Source organism: Corvus kubaryi, unplaced genomic scaffold, assembly GCF_017639235.1.
Source record: "Corvus kubaryi isolate FWS band 111438036 unplaced genomic scaffold, C.kubaryi_AGA036_p1.0 split1-37296, whole genome shotgun sequence".
NCBI classification, from domain to species: domain Eukaryota; kingdom Metazoa; phylum Chordata; class Aves; order Passeriformes; family Corvidae; genus Corvus; species Corvus kubaryi.
Genome location: NW_024582075.1, coordinates 4693569 through 4714990, shown reverse-complemented (window position 1 = coordinate 4714990; position 21422 = coordinate 4693569). Strand labels below are relative to the sequence as shown.

Here is a 21422-nt window from a genome sequence, read left to right as displayed (position 1 = left end):
TTGCTGGGTCCAAGAGTTTGATCTTTGTCTTATATTCTGAATGTAAAAATAAATTATCTGTTCAGAGGCATCATGAATGCAAGAACATTTTTGGGGGCGTGCCTACACCTCTGAAATGAAAGTGGACCATTGTCCCCTTTATTTATGTCTAGGAGCAACTCACATAAAGCTTTCAGATCTTATCACTGGTAACATACAAATTCATCTGTTGCTCATTTCAGAAACCAGGATCATATTACAATGATCTTTTCCTGAGCAACAACTTTACTGTTTCTTGTGTAGCTGGTATCCTACGAACACATGAACCACAACATGTTGCATGGGGTTTCCCAGCTTACACTGAAAAGAGAACTGGCTCATTAAGGAACATGCTGCCTCAAGCCTGATGCTGTACTTACCCAGCCTGGGCCATGACCTCAGTTGGGTGTGCTTCTCAGCCATAACCAGGCTCACTAGAAATTTATATCCACAGCTTTTTCTGTATTTTACATTTTTCCTTGTATGGTGTTTGTCTGCTAAAATCATTATAGTTCTAAAAGGCAAACACTGAGCTAGCCAGTGACTGAAAAAGCCAACAGTTGAAAAAAGCACCTTGATATACTCGATGGTCCTATTCCAGAATTCAGTCATGTGAGAGAGCCTGAAGCTTACAGAGGGTTTCACTGAAGCAGAGGTTTTATGGGAGCACAGGTCTACTGGACAGATGCGTGAATTGTTTCTTGTGTGGCTGCTCTTACAAACTGCCACTTCACTACGGCCTGATTTGCCAGTCTTGAGTAAAGCATTTAGGAGTGAAACAGCTATCCATTGTAGTATTGAGTATTTTCTTTTGATTTGCACTTGATTAAAATGGGTCCTAAAATACCAGTTACAGGTATCAAAACTTTAGCTAAAGGAATAAAAATATTTTCAATTATGAAAATTCTAAAATTAAACAAAAAAAAATCTTGTATGCTGGAACTACCAGAACACTAATGAGAATCCAGAAACATCTAAAACAGCAGCTGAACCTTAGAAACATATTCATTTTAGTGTGACTGCATAGCTGTAAACAAAAGCAAAACTTATTCTCACATTCTCACTTATTCTGGCCCACCAGAAGATACTGGCTTCCTTGGCAAGTGGGCAAAATACTTTCAAGTATGGAGTGGAAATTCCTGGGCACGGTTTTAGTTATGTTTACATCACCTTGACAGTTTGGCACAAGACTACACTATTGAGAGATTTATAAGATGAAAGAACTGGCACTGCAAGTCAGATAATCCCTATAAAAGACCTGCTGAATGTAATTCTATACTACAAATAACATTTTAAAATAATAAAGCAACTTTGAAGCAATGCAAGGAGAAGTGGAACAATTCAGAGCTAAGCTGTCTCTCCCATTTTTGACTTCCCCTGTTGTCCCAGTAAATTACCACATATACATACGCTGACCAGCAAACACCAGGACACGGTGCTGCCAAAAGGAGCATGGTTTTAGGAGGCAAAAGAATGAAAGAGCATCTAAGGAAGACTAGTTTTGCACACCTGCTGTGTAGATTTGAATGAATTATTTTCAGCTAGATTTAGTTGTGATTCTTTGAATGTATTTCTGAAGAGACTAATATAATACCTTGTGTGCCAAATGTTTGCACAGAATGTCTTGCTATGATCAAATTACAGACTGCAGAAAAACTGTTCATAATGGAAATGCTGACAGAACTATGCCTATTACAAGAGCTGGCATACCACATATTCTACCAGAGTATTACAGTTCCATTATGTATCTCTGAAAATAAGATGTGCAATAACAGAAGCTGCGCAGCCACTGGTATGTTTATGTTTGTACAGAAAGATCAAACTACAGTAAGAAAAATTGCATTCTGTGCACTGAAAAAAGCAGGCTGCTGCTGATCCAAACCTCTGGTTAAACATCCTTGTGTCTTGAAGCACTGTAGTGTGGATGTGCACAACATGATGCACACCCATTTCTGCAGATATTGCTCCCAGCATCTCACAGTCTCTTGGAGCTGAATCAATACCACTACCACTACCCTGTAAATCACAAGGAGGAAGTAAGTGCTACTTTGCAGACAGATGGACTAAGAGGGCATGATGTCAGGAGGCATAGCTGGGTTAGCAAAGATGGTTACTAAATTTCCACTAGCATCTTCAAAAATACAGTAAAATCTTTGTATATTTAAATAAATAAATAAACTAAGAAATATATATCAAATAAATAAGAGGAAAATCAAGTATTTTAATTATGACATCCTTGCAGGCTTTTCTGAGTTAGCATTTTTGTACATTCTCAAAGCCTACTAACTAATCTAAAAAGTAACAATGAAGGTGACTTCTTTTGCATAGATGATAACTGGGCACGAATCAGGAGGAAAAAAAATCTTTTTCCTCAACTGAGTGACAAGCGGAATACAAAATTGGACCAGCCAGTTTTGAATGGAGCACTGATTAAGGGGTTCTGAGGGGGTGTCTATCTCTTCATATCTGTACTCACCTCTTCATTATTCTTGGCACCTGTTTTAGTGCTTAAAAACTAAAACCACATAGTCCCTTTTTCTGTGTGAGTATAACTTTCACTTCATGAATGACAATTTGGTGAGCACATAATCAAAATTAAACTATTTCATTACCCAGTTACAACCATGCTGTGTATACTTTTGTTTAGTCTTTTGGTATGTTCATGTAGTTTCTCTCAAAAATTGGAGCCCACACTGAAAACTTACTGAGAAGTAGTTACAGTTGCAGGGAAACTCTGTGCAGTGACTGGATTTTGTCCTCTTTTCAGTAGCATTAAGTCTTGTAAGTCTAATACAACTTACTGAAAGACTTGACTTTTTCTGTTGAACTGAAGGTACCATAAAATGGAGAAAAGTCTTAATTGAACATGTTGTAAAGATACTCTTGCCAAAGATTGCCTCTTGCTCTGGAAATGCATCCACTTTTGGAGTAGAACCCAAAATATATTTCGAAAAAAAATAATGCAGCTTAATAGGTATGTGGCAGCTGTGAGGGTTTTTTTAGAAAGATGGTTTGATAAAAGACACCTTTTCCCAACAGAAAGAGAAAGAACGGAGATTTCCGAGGCATCCTGCGGAAACCTGCGGAGATACCTGTGCCGGGGTTGTGCAGACGCCTCCCCGCAGGGTCTGCCCATCACCAGCTGTTAGGGGACTGCCACCCACACGGGAGGGCCGCGACGGCGGCTGTTCCCCGGGGAAGCCGAGCGGCGCCGCCCCGCCGGCAGCAGCGGCACCCCGAGATGCCGCCGCCCCGCCGCGGGGTCCGGCAGCGCCCGGAGCGGGGTCCCGCAGCGCCGGGGAGAAAGGTGAGCCCAGGGGGAGCTGCGCCCGGGGGCGGCAGCGCTCTCACCTTCCCCGTGCAGCGTCCAGGGCAGATGCGCGTAGTCCCACTGGTAGCCGCAGGCGCTGTCCTCGAAGGTGCACGACCCGGGGGAGAGCAAGGCCGCCCCGGCGAGCCGTAGAGCTGCAAGGACAAAGCGAGCCCCAGTCACGGCGCGCCCGGCCCGGGGGCCGCGGGCTGGGGGCTGGGGGCTGGGGCTGGGGGCCGCCGCTGCCCCCGGAGCAGCGCCCGGGCGCGTCTCGGGCGGGCGGGAAGGTCTCCGCCGCCGCTTACCGTGCGCGGCGAGCAGGCAGTGGCGGCGCATGTTCCGCGCCGGGAGCCGGGCTGGCGGCGGGGCTGAGCGCGGCCGCCCCGGGGCGCGGTGTGCGGCGGGGCTGAGCGCGGCCGCTCGGCACCCCGGCGGGGCACGGGGAGGGCAGCGCGGCCGGGCAGGCGGGGGAGGGACGGGGAGGGCCCGCGGACACCGCGGGTGGGCGGCCCATCCCACTCCGTCGCGGAGTGGGGTCGGCCCCGGACGGTGGCCCGAGGCCGGAGTGGCTCAGGCTGGACTGCCCTCCAGAGTGGGGCGTGCCGCCTCCTCTCCGGGCAACCTGCCGAAGAGTATCACCTCCCGCACGGCGAAAATGTGTTTTCTTATGTTTAAGTCGATTTTCCCGCTTTTCAGCTTGTGCTTTTCTGCCGTCACTGGGTACCACTCGAAGAGCTTGGATCTGTCTGATGTACTCCCTGTCAGGTGTTTGTTCACAATGGTGAAATGTCCACTCAAACCCATCTGCCGAGGACAAAGAGGCTCCTACCTGAGTTCCTGTGTTACCGCAAGTTGCCCTTCTGTCCTTCCCAGCCACTAAACCTGCCCTTCCAGAGGGCCATGGCAGGGTACCCTTGCACTTCTAGCTAAGAATGGTCCAGCAGTTGCTGAGATGCTCCAAGAGCTTGTAGTAGTTCCTAGGGTTACAGAATAACTCAGTTTGGAATGGACCACAAGGGGTGTCCAGTGCAAACCCTGCCCAAGGCGGAGCCAGCTTTGAGCTTAGATCAGGTTGCTCAGCTGGGGTTTGGTAACCTCCAAGGCTGGTGACAGCACAGCCTGCCTGGGCCCTGACTCCTAGACTGTTTTTCTGGGGAAAATGTTTCTTCATTGTCAAAGCTCTGTATTTCCACTGTTACAGCTGTGCTACTCCCTCTCACTCACCAGCTGTGCACCACTCTGAGGAGTTGTGATGCTGCATTTCCTCTGTCCTTCTCCTGTCCATACCAGGACTGCTGTTAGGTGTTGCCGAAGTCATCTCCCTTCCCAGATGTACCAGACCTGGTCCTGGAGCCCCTCCTTGTGGGATAGAGTCTCCAACCCCACTGTCTCAGTGTTCTTCCCTCACCTTGCATCTAACAAAGAGATTAAGTTCACTTAATTTGTTACATTGCAAGGACTGAAATTCTGAACTATTTGTCTATTAGGGCTGCCCACATAGCATACTTGCCAGATCTGACTGGTGGCACATAGTAGTATTTCAAATACAAGCTTTAATCTTAATACCATGCTTTAATATCAAAGCATTCAGTGAATAGGAAAGACCACCAGAGACCCCTTTTATTACTCTCCAGGACCATAAAAGGACTTCCAGCAGGCAGTGGATGCATGCAAATTAGTTCTAGGGAAGTGATGTTTATGTATTAGATAAGAGACACATTTTAATGAATATATATGTTTATGATGGATAAAAAACCTGTTGTAAACTCTCACCTCACACACAGAATGAAGAGAGATCCTCTGTGTGTCCTGTGCAGATAAATAATGCCTGCTTTCTAATGCTTCAAATTGTGTTAAAAAGTTTATTCTGGCCAATTTCAGTATCTCCATGAATTAATTTCAGTACTAAGGCAGTTGATGAGCTAAATTTCTCCAGCAGCTTTGACAAATGCCTATCTTTGCACAGAATTCAGTATAGTGCATTATCCAGTATACACCACTTTTGAAGAGCTGATGGCCCAAATAGCCAATGGATGCTGATGACTCACTAACATAAGCACTCACTAAGAGCAGTTGAAGTGGCTAATGCCCTCAGTTTTTTCATTGATGATATTCAAGATGTTCCACCTCTTAACAGAGGTGGCTTAGCTGCACATGTCAGCCACCAAACTTTACAGCACCATGTGTTTAACTGGTTTTTAAACTGGCACCTTGCTGCAACCTCTCTGGAGCCAAGAATTCCTGAAACTAATGTAAAACCTCAGAGTGGCCCACTACACTCTTTTCCAAGAAATGCATAGAAGACATTTTCCTTAATAATGAATTTGTAAAAGCATTTTGTGCCTTATTAACTCCTGTTTCCTGAAATCTCACCCTGTCCTTTCCTGGTGCTCATTCAATTAAGTTTGTGTTCTTCATATCAGGGAGTTACATAATCAAGGCCATGCTAACCAGGCTATCTCACAAGGGAAAACCAATGTCAGAAGTGCCATTAATCATTATACAGGAGTATTTGAGAGGTACAAGAGCCTTCTACAGATGGCAGAGTTTAATTCCGTAAGCATTTGCCCAGTTTGTTCCTGACCAGACAGGAAATGTGTAAGCCACATTAGTCCTTACTGCCTTTTGGGATGGGGAATGCAGAGATCTAGGATAAGGCAGAAGGCCAGTTACATATCCTGTCAGTTCCTATTACTAAGTGAGTGAGCTTGCTTTAAGCACAAAGTTAATCCATGGGCTGCCATTTAACTTTTATTAATTTGACTGCTTTCATTTTTGCAGATTAACTGCAACACCAGAGAAGCAGACGAGCAATAGTTAAAGTCTGAGCTTTTCCAAATTCTCGGCACAGCTACAGATACTGTCCTCTCCAGTGTTTGCTTTGAAATCCTGGAAAATACACTTCGTAAAAAGACCTCTTTGCATGCCCAGGCACATCCAAACTTTCCACTTGTTCTCAGACCTTGGACACCAGTACTGTTCTCAGTTGGGAAAGGACACCAGGACTGGAAAAGGAAATGAGGTCTTGTAGTGCCTTTCAGTGTTCAAACTTCAGTCTTCTCATATACATGTGTTAATGTTATTATTTTATGCCTTACATGCTTTAATGGTACTATAATCATGCATGACACTTTATAAGTCTACTTAGGCAGAAGTCCTGGCATGTTTTTATATTTATCTTCAGTAAGAAAAATACAAATAATTTGAGCTGAGGTCATCTAATCTAACTTTGCTTTGGTATATTCATATTTCTTCTGTCCTTTGCCCATTATCTCCTGTGCTTCAGAATTCCAGACAATTCTTATCTTGCCTGTGAGCCAGTTTCTGCAGCTGTTGTCTTCTCCATTCTCTGGAAGTATATTGTGCCATAGGAATACTTCCACTGGTAAGGTAGAAGGTACTAGAAGCCAGTGGCTGTGCTAGACATTTCTGCTCCCATATGGTTTACCATCTGAGGGTGGGGTAAGAGAAGAAATGCACCCATGGGATGAGCAAGAAGAAGTCCTGGCAGTATTATTTAATGTTTCTGGTTGCTATCACATTGTACTGTTAGCAGCAAATGGCAACTGCCAGCTGAAGCAGGGGAAAGCTCTTGTCCTGCTGTCTATGGAATGAGCCACATGTGTACATCAGCATAGCAGGTACTCCTGTGTGCTTTTGGGGATGGCTCAGAGAGGAAATTCGTTCGCATTCTGTTGAACTAGTTCTGTATAATGCTTTGGAAGGCCCTGCTCTGCACAGCCTGGCATGGTTTAGTCCTAACAAAGTGCATGTGTTTGTCATGCTGTCCCCACATACTGCATCTTGATTTGGTGTATTTACTCTTGCACTGAAGTTGCATCTACTAATTGATGCTCTGAAAACTACATGTGGAGATCCATGGAGCTCTCCACTACTTCTGGATTGCTGAGGGTTGGTGACTGATCTTGAGGGGCACCTGGATTTGTTAATGGAAATTGCAATCAGTCCAGTGCTGGTTCAGCTGCTGAGCTCAGTGAAGGGAATCCTGCTGTGGCTGAGCTTGGCAAGAGTGGCTGTTGCTGAGGGTTGTAATACAGAGCCACAGCCACAGACAGGAACAGGTTGATCTGTTTTATACGTCCAGTCAGCATTTGCTGTATATATGTATATATATGAGATACATGTGTATCTGTAAGTACTGCAGCACTTTCCAGAAAAGTGGCTGAACTGAGTAATCCTTAAAAAAAATTTAATCATTCGGCAATATGCAGGCTAGTCATAGTAGGGAAAAGACCAGGAGGCCAATCTCAGAAAAGTTAAAGCTGGCATGAAGTCACTGCTCAGTAAAGCTGACTCTTTGCGAGGGGCAACAAATAGATTACAGGACCCCTCTCTTATATTAAAAGTACTCTCTTACATTAAAAGTATCAGGCTACTTTTTATAATGATTGTATTATTTTATGATTATATTTTTCAGATGTTGTTTATATTCCCTGTAAAGGAAAGTTCTGCTCGAATGAAGTGGATTCTTGCTGTACATCATCATGGTTTCATGAAGAAGAGTAAAAGGAACAGTCAAGAATGACACCTGCATGTGGAATTACTAAACAAGTTAAATCCCAGTGACTGTCGCTTTGTAAAAACTCTGCTGGCACCAGCAAACTGCAACTTCCTCTTTCAAAAAAACCCCCACCATTCAGGTGTCAGAGAAATAGCTAGCACAAAATGCTCAGTTTAACAGCTAATGAATGTTTTACAGCTGCTCTCACATCTGAATTCTATGATTTTTTTTAAAAAACCCAGACAGTTAGCAGATTATTGGAAATGGTTAATTCACCATCCCTGGAGGAATTTAAAAGACATATTGATGTGGCTCTTAGGAACATGGTCTAGTTAAGGAGCTGGCATAGTTGGATGATCTTAAAGGTGTTTTCCAACTTAAACCATTCTATTATTCTGTGATTCTGTGACTGGACTGTATGCAATCTAAACATTGGCTACAAGGCTGAGTATGGGCCTGCTGGCCAGACAATGGCTCCTGAAGGCCACTGGATATTGCTTTAACTGCAAATTCTGTCCTTTTCAGTCAACAGAGAGCGCACAAGTCACTGTGATTTTGCAGTTGGTGTAAGTGATCAGGAGTGTCAAGAGGATACCCATGCTTGATCTGTCCTAGGGAATGCAGTTCTACAAGACTCCCTTCTACATCCTCACAACACAGGCTGCTCAGCCTTGCCGAGAAAAGAAAGCCAGTAGGTAGAAGCTGGAGTGGCACCATCCTTGGCAAAGTAGGAGAGCCAGAGTGAGATGGGCAATCTCACAGTGATGAAAACTGCAGATTAAAAAGTAGCAGTCAAAAGTAGTCTTTCCACGTGCATGTGTGTAAAGGAGTTTCTTGGCATAAATCCAAGCTACAGCACCATGCTTCGCTAGCAAGAGACAGGAGCCACCACAAGAAAAGACCTCACATGACAAAGCTGAGCCCTTCTGTGCTCCCCAGATGCTCTGCTAGAGATGAGCATTTATGAAATGAACTCAGGGAGAAGAAGAAAGAAACATTAATGTGTTGGTTTTTGGGAATCGATATTCAAGGAGGTTTTTGTTCCTGGACAAACCCACAGAATTACTGTAAGATTTAGGCATTTTGCTGAATATTTCAACTACTCAGGTGAGAACAAAAATAAATTCTTCAATTAAAGCTGTACTGTGAGTGTCTAGTTACTGAAGGTTAGTCATATCTAGATGAAAAAACAGCCTTTGCTGTTCTGCATGAAGACAGGAGTTTAAACAAGTACAGGCACCTGGTGTGACTCTTGAGATGTGACCTCCTGTACAGGACTCCATGATCCTTGTGGGTCCCTTCCAACTCAGTATATTCTGTGATTCTGTGAAATATAGAATAGGGACTACTTGCAAAAGTATAGTTAAAATATTAATTCAAACGCAAGTATATTTTCATTTAAGAAGGGATTTACAGTACACTGAAACAAGATGTACTGGAGCAGGTAGTTATACAATGATTGCCAGTGTAACTAGCTTGTAAATTGCAAAGTTTTCCCATGAAGACAAAATTTCAGGAAAATCCAGTTGGGCTCAGGATGGAGTAGAAGGACATCATATATTTTGAACTGGAGAGGTTTATCCTCTACTCTGCAGAAAGCTAAAGTTAGGATTTGGTTTAGGGCCAGGGAAATCAAAGACCTCAGAGCTGAAATGCGAGCAACATCTTGTTCAGCCCAAAGACCTGGGATGGCAGTGGGGCTCAGGACAAAGCTGTAGGTCAGTGTACATCGTGAATAGGTGTCATCTCCTGCAAGGACAGCTAGTTGTAAAGTTAGGGTCTGTGTTAGTTATCTGAGGACCCCATTGGAGCAATGTCCAATTGGCCAAAGTAAACTGTTCTTTCCAATATAGGCTATCTGTATTCTGCTGCAAATTTTAGTTCTGAAAATAGAAGAGCATTTTTTTGTTCAAAAAAATGTTCAAGTGACATTATCCTCTTTGGACATTATGGAATGAATCAGGTATAAGAAAAAATTGTAAGCAAAAATTTTTAATAACCCAGAAATAACAAAACACCATGGACAGTAATTTGTACCAGATGCTACAGTATAGGTGTAAAAGTAAATATAATTAGGCCTAGTAAGAGGCAAAATAACATCACTAATTGCTTTAAAATAAGTAATTCTTACTTATTGTTTTGAAAAAAGCCACTGACTATTGAAGAAAACCTTTTCTATGGATGGTGTCCCTTTTTTTTATTGGTTCTGTGCGTGTAACAATCTATTTTTAAGATTTCTTTAAGATATCAGCTGCAGAAGAAGCAGGGGAATGACCAGCTGTTCAAAAGCTATTTCATGATCCAGAGGACTGTGTAATGAAAAAAATTAGGGTTGCCATGGTAAAATATTATTTGTGTACAAATAAATGCCCTGCAGACAGTTTCTCCCTCAGATGACATTACTTTTGCAGAACTTTGTAGAAAACAGACGACAAAGCCAAATATGACGATATGTGCAGAGATGGAAAACGGGGGGGAAAAAAGGAAGTGAGACAAGAAAAGGAAAATTTATTCAGTTCTGTTGAAAATCATTAGTGCCTGTTTTTTAGAATTGAGTGCAGTGGACCTGCATGTGCCTTATCTTGCTGTAAAGTAGTATTCCAGGGGCTTCTTCAGACTGAAATAGGGTAATGAACATCCCTGGAAGGGGCAAAATTTCTGCCCAAAAAAGTAGCAAAATCCTGCAGAGAAGGGTTACCCTCTTTAAGAGAGACCTCCTGTCACAGGACTAGTTCAGCTGTGTCAGGACCTTTTCTGTCTCCTGAGTCAGCAAAGAACCAGCAGACACCATGTCTGCATTGTATCCTTGGGGTTTAGAGTCCTACAGCTGGAAGTCACTGCACTCACCTAGCTGCTGGGCTGGGATTTTGTGTGGCTTGAAGTCATGCGGTAATCCACCTCTTAGCCGGGTATCTCCTCCTGCCTGTGTCAGATCTTTCTGTCTGGAACCATCTCTTCCGTCAAAACATGCTGAATAGAGGAAGGACATGTACATATGTGCATAAATGAAAGACATACTCACAGCAATAGCAGTCCCAGTTGCGACATCAAATAGGAAGTGTATGAGATTTAAATAAAACAACCAAAAGATAGCCAACCCACCACCACAGAAACAAGAGAGCTGACATACATATAGCATTTTTGCCTGAAGGAACTATGCTGCAGTTTTACAAATGCATAGCAAAGGGAAGAAAACTATTTTACAACAACTGCAAAGGAAATCAGGACACTTACTCAACACTAGAGATTGCTGAGTATCACAAAAAGTACAGCTTCACTTTTACAACCCCCTAAAGAGGCAGCTCCAGCTGCTCATTGTTTTTCAATTTGCTATACAGCATAAATACATGGGCCATGAGATAAATACATAGTTAAAGCTGTACAGGCAGGTATTGCCACAGGGTTCCCCCCAGCCCGCTCATGTTAAATGCCAGCATTTCAACAGATTACATGCAACAAAGAAAAATCTCTGTAATGTACTGCTTACTTTGATTACAGGTCATAACTTGTTAACTACCTGATGAAAAACCTGAACGGCAGCTCCACAGTGTTCCTGCATAGCCAATTGATCTGACTTTCACCTTGTTTCATGGGCAAAACTTGCCTTTTGTTTCCCTGCTACACCAATTTTTTCTTATCTGTGAATGTTGTGACACTCAAGCAGTTGTTCAAAATCTTTAGTGCAGCATTTATTACAATGCTATGAGAAAATAAATTGTTGAAAGAAGGAGAGAGATGAACACGGTGGTTGTTTATTGTTTGAAATCACCCATTTCATTCCCCAGCAAGAAGGCAGCATGCTAATAAGCTCAGACGTTTATATATTTATTGTTGTTTGAACAGTTAAGGCCCGATTGGCATTTCATACCCCGGTTTTATACTTCAGTCTACTTCTTCCTGGTTTGCCCTGCGGTTGGTGTGAGAAGAGTAAGGCTTCGCAAACTGAAATATTATGTAGCCCAAGTTAAGGGAGTATAGGACCCAAATAGTGGACATAAAGAACTCAAACCAGGGAGGTACAGAAAAATCCCTGCATATTCTGTTCCTTAGAAGCCAATTTTCATGAACGAGACAGCATCACTTTGTCATTCCTGATTTGCTTTCCAACCAAAAAGCTTTGCCAATTACAAAATCTGCAAGGATAAAAATATCTTCCACAGGTTAAAATATTTGTTCCCTAGGAATTATTAGAGACTGTTGGATCTTATGAGTGTTTCCAGCTTGGCAGAAGGAATGACTGACTCACACTGATCATCTCTAAACAAAAAAAGTAAATCTAGAAACTTTAGAAGTTCTTCTTCCTGTTTTTAAAGCTAACAGATGACGTTATTCCTTCTAAAGTTTTTACTTAGACAAAAAAAGAAAAGCCAAAATTACACCCCTTCTTGTGGCTGTGGTTTTGCCCTGTCAGCTGACCTGATCAATGTCTCCAACAATCTGTGTGTGCACCCTGACCATCCCACACCAGGGCAAAATTGTCAGATGAGAAAGTAGTGGTCTTTGCACCAAAAGCTGCACATCATGGTAAACAAGCAAATTTCAGTTGTCGACAAAGTTACAGTTCTGTAGCTTTCTTGCTACCATGTAGAGACAAAAGCAGTGAGTGAGGATTTCAGTATATGGCAAGGTCCAAGGGGAGAAGTGACTAATAATTAATGACACTGGGTATGAGGTTTCCACAACAATGTGCTGTCATGGACTGAGTCCTATGATTGACTTACACAATATATGTATATGTCTTTGAGTTGTGTTCTCTTCTGGTTAGGAATACCCCATTTTTAGTTCCAGCATCACAACAAGATGGACCCAATAACTAGCAAGCTGCCAGATCCCCTACTTCCATTGGTTTCTATACATTGATTGTTGCTGGTTCTGGGACATGCAGGAGTGCCTAAACTCTTTTTTTCCAAGGTGAAATCTCACAGAGAGGTTTATGTGGCCAATACCTACAGCCATCTAGGGAACAAACCAGAACAAGGGTTGAGTTGCTCAGTTACAGGTGGGCCAACAACTGGTCTGCTGCAGAGCTCCAGAGCAGGGCTCCCACACATCTTTCAACAGTCACGATGACATAGCAACAACTTCATCAGCTTCCTCAGACTGACTGAGCCACTGCTCATCACTGTTCCACCTCACCTAAGCACTGGGGTACTCACTTCTTTGTCCAGATCTAGCATTATGAAAAGGGAAATCTGGGTATTGTCAACACATCAACTCCTAATTAACTTTCTGTTGATCTCCTTTATACTTGTCTGACAGTCTGGAAATCATCACCCCAACTGACAGCTTGTGAGTAATAGTATTGCTTGATGGTGCACATTAGTCCCAGTTACATGACAGCTTACTGCGTCACTTAGCTCACCTTCTGCACAGCAGTGAAGCCATGGGCTGAAAGGGCCGTAGAAGTGCATGGGAGATTAAACAGGAGCATGTTCTGCTGCTATTTGCATGGCATTGTGCATAACAGGCTAAAGAAAGCTGATGCTCCTGTAATTTTAAATAAAGCACCCTTTCAAATTGGTTTGTCAGCCAGGATTCCTCCCTGTAATTTCTTTATGAATAAGCTTTTCTAAAATTTACCATGAAATGTGCTTTGGAATATATTTTTATCACAGATTCACGTCACAGAATCTCAGAGGTTGGCAGGTATCTCTGGAAGTAACTTAGTCCAAACCCCTGCTCAAGCAGCATCAGCTACAGCAAGTTTACCAGGACTGTTGTTCAGTTGGGTTTCTAATACCTCTAAGGATGGAGGCTCCACCACCTGCCTAAGATACTTGATGCATTGTTTAATTGACCAAACACTAAAAAATTTTTTCCTCTCTTTAAGTAGAATTTCCCGTATTTTTCTCTTTGTGCTTGCTGCCTCTTGTCCTGTCACTGGGCACCACTAGAAGAGTCTGGTTTTATCTGCCTTACACCCTCCATCAGGTATTTGTACACATTGAACTACACTGTCTGGTGGTAACTGCAGTCATGGCTCCTCCCAACATTCACATTCTCAGCCATTTTTTCTGTGAAATTAACAGAAACAACAGAACTTCTTTGGCTTTTCAGTCACCTGTGTCAGGAAATCGTCATAAGTGGAGTCCAGAAAATTCAATTACTTGTGCTCTCCTGCATTAACACTGCAGCAGATACCAGGGTGGCTGAAGACCCCCATGAGGGCCAGGACAGGTGAAAGTGAAGTTTATTCCAGGTGTCGAAGATCTTATCTGAAGATCTTAAGATCTTATCTGAAGCAGATCTTCTTTTTCCTAAGCATGTCTTCTGTAGAAGACACCTTTCTCAACACCACTCGTGTGCCTGCCATCCCAAGGTAGTGCTCCATGCATCGCTGCTGGATCGTATCACAAACCCTTTCCCATGTGGACTAGAGAGTTTGTCACCTAAGGCAAAGGGATGAGCTGTGTTGCTTTCGGGAGGTGGAAGAAACAGCACGCAACTTTGTTCACTGTGCATTTTGAACACCTCCGTGGTGTTACCATATACAGGTAAGTGATTTCCTAAGATTGCAAGGAACAGGCAGAGGGAAGGGAAACTGTTAGGAAAACGGAGGAATACAAAGTAGCAGGATGGGCAGGGAGGTCTAACCTCTACAGGACAGCAGAGCCAGAAGATGACGAGACGGGCTGCAAGAACAAAGAAATCCAAGCATATTCATCAGCTACTTTCCATGACTTATAATCACAAGTATATATAATCTGGTTTTATATTAACTGGCACATTGTGATGTTTGCAAAAAACCCAGATTGTCTTTTGAAAAAATATTAAAATTAAGATATTTCTGTTGTAATGGAAAATTTGAAGCTTGCAAGAGAAACTTGTTCCACAACAGTAGCAACTGTGAGCAAAAGCAGATGGAGAATAATGCTAAATGGCAAGTGTCTTTCATACAACCACCAGAAGTTAAACTATCTTAGATGTCCATAGGGACCATTTAATAATGCCCAACTTTAAAAATCAATAGATCCTAGTTGTTGTTTTTTTTTAATTCAGTAACTTCTTGTTCACAGCTTCTTAATCCATGCAAGATTTGCAATCAACTCACCCGACAATTCTGTTTATTTGCTATTGGTTCCTTTGCTGCTGCTGTTAATTTTAAATTTGATATCTCTATGTTTTTCACTTGAAAACTTGTCTTACGGATTTTGTAATACATCATGATTCTGCATCAAAATTTTAAATGGCAGTTACAGATACCTCTATAACGTAAAAATCAGTCTGTAAAACAAAGCATGAGTAATTTGAGTTCTGTTTAATTGAAGACTCTAGAAAAGGCATGTTCATTATGACAGAACCATAGACTGACTGAGGCTGAAAGGGACTTCTGTAGGTCACCTGGTCCAACCCCATGCTCAGTCAGGGCCACCCATAGCCAGATGCCTGGGCCCATGTCCAGATGACTTCTGAATATCTTCAAGGATGGAGTCTCCAGAGCCTCCTTAGGCAACCTTTGCCAGTGCTGAGTCACCCTCACTGTGAAAAAGTGTTTCCTGCTGTTTGTAGGGAATTGTCTGTGTTTCAGTGTGTGCCCATCTCCTCTGGCCCTGTCACTGGGCATGTCTGGAAAGAGTCTGGCTCCCTTCTCTGTGTGCACTCCCTTCAGGTACTTGCACACCTTAATAAGATCCCCCCCTGAGCCTTCTCAGCGCTCCAAGCTGAACAGCTCCAGCTCTCTCAGGCTTTCCTCAAAGGAGAGATGCTCCAGCTCCTTCATCATCTCTGAAGCCTTTGCTAGACTCTCTCCAGTGTGTCCGTATCTGTGTACTGTGGAGCCCAGAACTGGACCAGCACCCAGGTGTCACCATTGCTGAGTAGAGAGGCAGGATCCCTTCCCTCCCCCTGCCAGGAACACTGCTCCTCACACAGCCCAGGATGCTGTTGGTGGGGTTTTTTCCCACAAGGGCAGACTGCTGGCCCATGGTCAGCGTGGTGTCTGCTAGGACCGCAGGTGCTTTCTGTGAAGCTGTTCCCACCTGCGCAGCCTCCAGAATGTACTGGTACCTGGGGCTGTTTGTACCCTTGAGCGTGATGTTGTACTTTTCCTTGTTGAACTTCATGAGGCTAAACACCACAAAACCCACCATGAAACAAAATACATTTTGTTAATTCCTGCTCCTTAGAGCTCCCAACACAGTTGGAGTACTTTCACGTACTGTTGTCTCCCTGCTGAAAGTTACCTGTTCAACCAAACAGGAATCACACAGCACATGGGGATTGGAAACACGACACACCACCTGTTTTTATATCGATCTCAGAAATCACTGCATTTTCCATCCCTAAAATGAGATGTTGTATTCATGGCCTGACTGTGCATTGTGATTTCCTATTATGCTATGGGTAAGCGCATTAAAGGAAAGACAGCAGTACTTATTCACCAATTGTTAGGCACTGTAAACACTTGCAGGTTTTGGTTGTAATAAGTATAGAATCTGCAGAAATAGAGATAAAATATCAGTATCCCAAATTATGGACTGTGCTAAAATTAAAAGGAGCCATGTTTAATGGTATAATGCCATGCAATGATGCTGAAAAGTCTGAGGTCAGCTGAAAAGATTATGGCCAACTTAGTACTTGGTAAGGATGTGGTAGCAATGAAGCAAAACGGTAATTAAAATCTACAGTGTATGTATGGGTGTATTTCTACTGAAATGAGCTGTCCCATTTTGAAGAAGCCAGAAATTTGATGGAAAAGACATGTGAAAATCTGTGCCAAAAAGATACGCCATGATCAACAAGTCTTCCCACTTGGAATCCCCTGATTCAGTCCTGCCAGGAGCTTTTCATAATTGCTGCAGGCAGCTTCACACAAAACATGAGTGTGAAAGCAGCAGCTATTCCTGTTTGCAGATCTGTGAGGAAATGTGGTACCTATCAGAAAATAATAACATTTTTATATGAAGGACATTATTCAGAAAAAACTACAAAAGTCTTCATTGAAATAACTTGTGGTTAAGAACTACCTGTGCTGGTTTTCTTCAGATAAAGAAATTCCCAACCACCAGTGGAGACTTCTGTGAGCAGGACTGAAAACATCTGGTTTTATAGACAGACATATAGTAAATGATTCTTCAGACATTTGTATAATTATAGAGATCATAATTCTAATTTCCAGTTTATTCACAAAAACAAGAGAAAAGCTCCCTGAACTAGTGGAACTACATTTCATGAGGACATCCAATTTAAGATGGAAATACAAGTTTGATGCTGTAAAACAGCTGGTGACCTTCGGGCCTGTTGAATTCAGACCACAAACTCATTAGAGCAGGAACTGCTTCTTTGTTCATGGCTGGTGTCTTATTTCTTAATTGGCACTGTTATTACAAAATGAGAGTAGAAAGAAAAGCTCTGATTTTTGCTAATTCAAACCAGAACTAGAATGACATTGGTTTGTTAGTATTGGAAGCTAAATTTTGACATGCATAAATAACAGAAACCCTATTACACTATGTCAAGCACGAGAGAGTCCAATCATGTTTGACTTTGCTATGGTAACGCTCCATTCAATACCAACACTTTACACAATTTCCTGTTTTTAAAAATAGAATTAACTCTTCATGTTTCCCTTGTAGATTTCAATGAAGATTCAAAATCTCCTGATGAAAATAGAAGCAAAAAACATCAGTGCTGAAAAAACCATACTTTTGAAATGCTGGCGCACGCAGAATTGAATACTCAGCTTACTTCAACCTGTCTCACAGTGATGTATTTCCCTGGTTTTGTTTGTAACGTTCTCCAAATGTTATTAACTAAGTCTTTCCATTGATGGTTCCTGTGTGCTAAAACAACACACTGAATTTTGAAAATAAAAAAAGAGTGTAGTAAAAGGCTAGAGAATAATAAAATATTAGTATTTATTAATTTCTGTAATAGACATGAGGAGTAAAAAGTAAAAAGGTGACACTGACCATGCCGTAATTATGCCTCTCCTGGTGGGAGAGATCTTTAAAGTCCTTGCCAGGAGTTCGAGAGACAAACGGGACTCTCAGCCTTCACTGCTTCTTGATAGTTGTTTATTAATTCTTATCAGAGAAAAAGAGTCACTAGCATGACCCAGACATAGCACAAAGCAGAGAATGCAGGAGAAAGCCCTATTACCAAGATTTACACAGCCTTTTTAAAGGTAAATTAACCAATGGTTACTAAAAATGTACATTATTTTTACTTTTCTACCAAATATTTAGTGACACAGCCAGGAACTGTGGAATTCTCTATCCAATCATCCCAAACTACTTTTGCTGCAGAATATGGAGTAGTAGAAGAAGAAGAAGAAGGTTTGGAGAACAACAACAATCCTCCATTTTGATGGTTTTTGCTTTTATCTATTTACTAGATTACCAAACCCAAAACCTCTAAATTTTTCACCCTGTGACAATCTTACATAGTAGTCTATCACCTAATTCACATCAATGTAGTTTCTAGTTCTTCTCTAAGAGCAGGCAGTTTTTTCCAAGGACGGAGGTCAAAACCAGTGTTGTTCAGGGGGGTAAAATTCTTCAAAACAGGCAGAGAAATATTCTCTGCACTCTGGGTTCCTACAAAAAGGGAAAGAGAATAGGATCAGACATTGCTTTCAAGAAGCAGTATGTAATGACTCAATTGTGCTCCCACTGAAGGAAGAAAAAGACTTCCACTTGATCTTAATGAAAATAGGCAAAGGTCTTCAGTTGCCTAGAGATGCTGCAAACTGAAAAGATGTGTATCCTTGAACACTATGTTGGAGACAAAGAAAACATTACATTTTATTTTACTTTGTTGAGTGTTATTTGGCCCTAGAAATAGAAAGATAGTCTCAACACCAGTAAAAAAACTCGAACGTCCAAACACAGCATTAAAGATAGTTATTAATTCTTTTCTCTGGTTATGAAAGATTATGAAAGGCATCTTACCTCAGTTCATCCAGCACATCACAGTAGAGGGTCAAGATTTCTACTTTCAGAACAGAAACAAACCAGTACTTTTTAAAATTAATTACTGTATTATTAGGGTATTTTCTTTGCCTCTGTATGTATTTTTTCCTAAATATGTTTGAGATTCAAATTCTATAATACACTAAAACTCCCCAGAATGCTAGATTAAACATTCTCCTCCTTTCTCTTGCCACAGTATGTAGATTCATGTTCAAATACCAGTTCAGCTGTAGGGAAAACAGCTGCTAGTTCACTGGACGCAAACTTAAACCATTTTCTTGTTCCTTTACACCCCTTTTAAGTTTTCTTCACAACCAAGAGGTGCACACAAGAGGCCACAGGTCAAATCCTAGTCTCATCCAATCAGGCATAAAAGTCAGCAGACTCCCACAAAATCAAGGCAGGAAGAATAATGTGCAGAAGAAGCCAGGTATTTTAGGCAGGAGCACTAATCTGTCTGCAAAACAGCCTTGCACACTTTTTCCTTTTCAAGTCTGTGCACAGCTGTGACTGGTATTTTACCATTTCAGGGCAAAGTTTTGTTGGTACAAAGAACCTCTGCCCGCCTCCACCTTCACCACTTGGGATTGTGGGTCTCCAGCCACGCCACTGTATTCAACTGGTTCCTTGCCAAACTCCACTTCCCCTTAGGAGTGGTGTCCCAGTGACCAAGTTCTGATCTGCACTTGACAAGCATTTCTGTGTTAAAAGAATTTGTAGTGTGTTCACAACTGAGGGCAACCTCCATTTGAAGCCAACGACTATACGCACAGCTTCAGACATATCACGGGTTTTAGAAGCCTTTAATGCTAACCCCAGAACAATTGTCAGCATTTATAATGGTGATTTCTGACACGCCACTGGGGATTGTTTCATAATCACAAAGAGAAGAAAAAGAACCACAAAAGTAAAAGTTCTGCCAGAAAAGTAGACCAAACCAGACAGATGGTCCATATTAACTGAAAGGGCATCCAGATTTGTGATTTTCTTTTTCCTTAACAGCAATATCAACAAACAAACTATGAAAGATGATAATATTTCTTTAATTAACTGTTCAAACACTTAGTTTCTTTGTATTCCTTAGCTGGCCATCAGCACCATCAGCTTCATCTCCCATACAGACAGGGTTAACCGGGGATAGGTGGAGATCTCACCTTGTTCTGCAGACTTTTTAGTGGCAAACTGTGCACAAAACCAAAAGGCATACTGAAAACCCTGCCATGCAGTATTACTGAAACATCGTGCTACTGATATATCTTGCCTGTCCTAGCACAGGGCATGAATGCAGCAACCTCCTGGGACCGCATGTGGTGAGAGAAGCCACACATGGTGCAAGGTGTGTTTGTACTGCCTGATTGTAAACATTCATGTATTGAAACACCCAGACAGATCTGCCCCAGTTTCCCTTGCCCCACCTCAGAGCATACCAGTACAAGTACCTGAGTGATGAACCATAGGAAAGGGTCCTTCAGCAAAACAGTCATTACAATAAACTGTCCACTTACTTCCACATACTCCCCAGTGGCAAAGAAAATTATGTCAAAGAAGTTCATCTATGTGCTTTTGTTTCTCCTCTACTAGTCCACTCAGTAACTAGGTCCCCGAGTGTCTTTTTTCTTCACGATGCTCAAGTTTCCAGTCAAAACCTAGAATTTGTGGCCACTAGACTATTATCTCCAGGCTTGGGAGCCATCTGTTTTTCCTCTTGGGTGGCCTCCATAGTTGTATACTATAATCAGGATCAATTATGGATTTATTTCTGACGAAGAACAGCTACTTCTCATGGCTTACTCTGCCTCTTCAGACAGTGATTAAGACAATTCTGATTCCTGTTTCCCAAACAGAAGAGGAATTCTTACAAAATAAATAGGAGAAGATTTAATAGACAAGATTTATTTGAAATAGTTCTTCTTCCATACAGCAGGTCACAACATGGGCAAAATATTTCATTAGAAATTTACTACTAGGTCATGAAAATATTAGGGCAGCCTCTACAAAAATCTTATGAAACATCTGAAGGTGACACTCAGCATTAGACAAAAGAAGTACATAGATGAACCAAGGAAGAAAGAGAAAACAAACCCTATTTTTTTCATACACTATATTTTGTGTATGCAGTGAATGGGGAAACAGGCTCCTACAGCCCAAACCAGTGAAGCAAACCCAGAGATGCAGCCTCATCAAACACCACTTTGCTGGAGTCTCAAAGCCTTCTGTGAAACATCAAGTGCCTGAGTGTGGAGCTGACTGCTCTCCTGCATCAGCTGGGCAGGAGAACGTGCTGTGGGCCCAAGACCCACCAGAGGGAGAAGTTCCTCCTGCTGAGTTTCCTCAACAAAACCTGAATTATCAACATGCACAAAAAAGCAGGTCCATGTTGAACAGCCCTTGGCTGTAAGAGCACCTCACCCTTGTAAATAATGGCTCCAGCAAAAAAAAGGCAGCCAGGCTACACCACTCCTTTTTCTCCTTCTGAGAAGCAGATCTCATTAGTTCTGCTCTGTTTTACATGCCGCTCAGGGTACAATGCCAGTGTAACTGCAGAGTGCCTTCCTGCAGCACATGCTGCTGCTCTGCAACCCAGCCTGTGCCCACGCAAGAGCCTCTTTGTGCGTGGAGCAGCAGAAAAAAGTATCTCCTAGGCCAGCATCTCAAGAGA

General features: G+C 42.2%; 1 protein-coding gene and 1 long non-coding RNA gene across 5 annotated transcripts in view; one reads left to right on the top strand and one right to left on the bottom strand.

Moving 5' to 3' along the window:
• MAMDC2 (MAM domain containing 2) overlaps positions 1-3721 on the bottom strand; it is a 57986-nt gene extending 54265 nt beyond the window's left edge. For all 4 annotated transcript variants that reach the window (XM_042013026.1, XM_042013027.1, XM_042013025.1 and 1 more), the window contains exons 1-2: positions 3634-3721; positions 3370-3483 (exon numbers count right to left, since the gene is read on the bottom strand). In XM_042013026.1, the coding sequence (XP_041868960.1) occupies positions 3370-3483; positions 3634-3664 (145 nt within the window). In that variant the 5' untranslated portion in view covers positions 3665-3721. The remainder of the gene's footprint in view (positions 1-3369; positions 3484-3633) is intronic.
• LOC121657376 lies at positions 3237-10856 on the top strand. Its single transcript, XR_006013594.1, has 2 exons — positions 3237-3325; positions 7767-10856. It is a non-coding gene; the product is annotated as an uncharacterized LOC121657376 (long non-coding RNA).
• The last annotated feature ends 10566 nt before the right edge of the window (positions 10857-21422 follow it).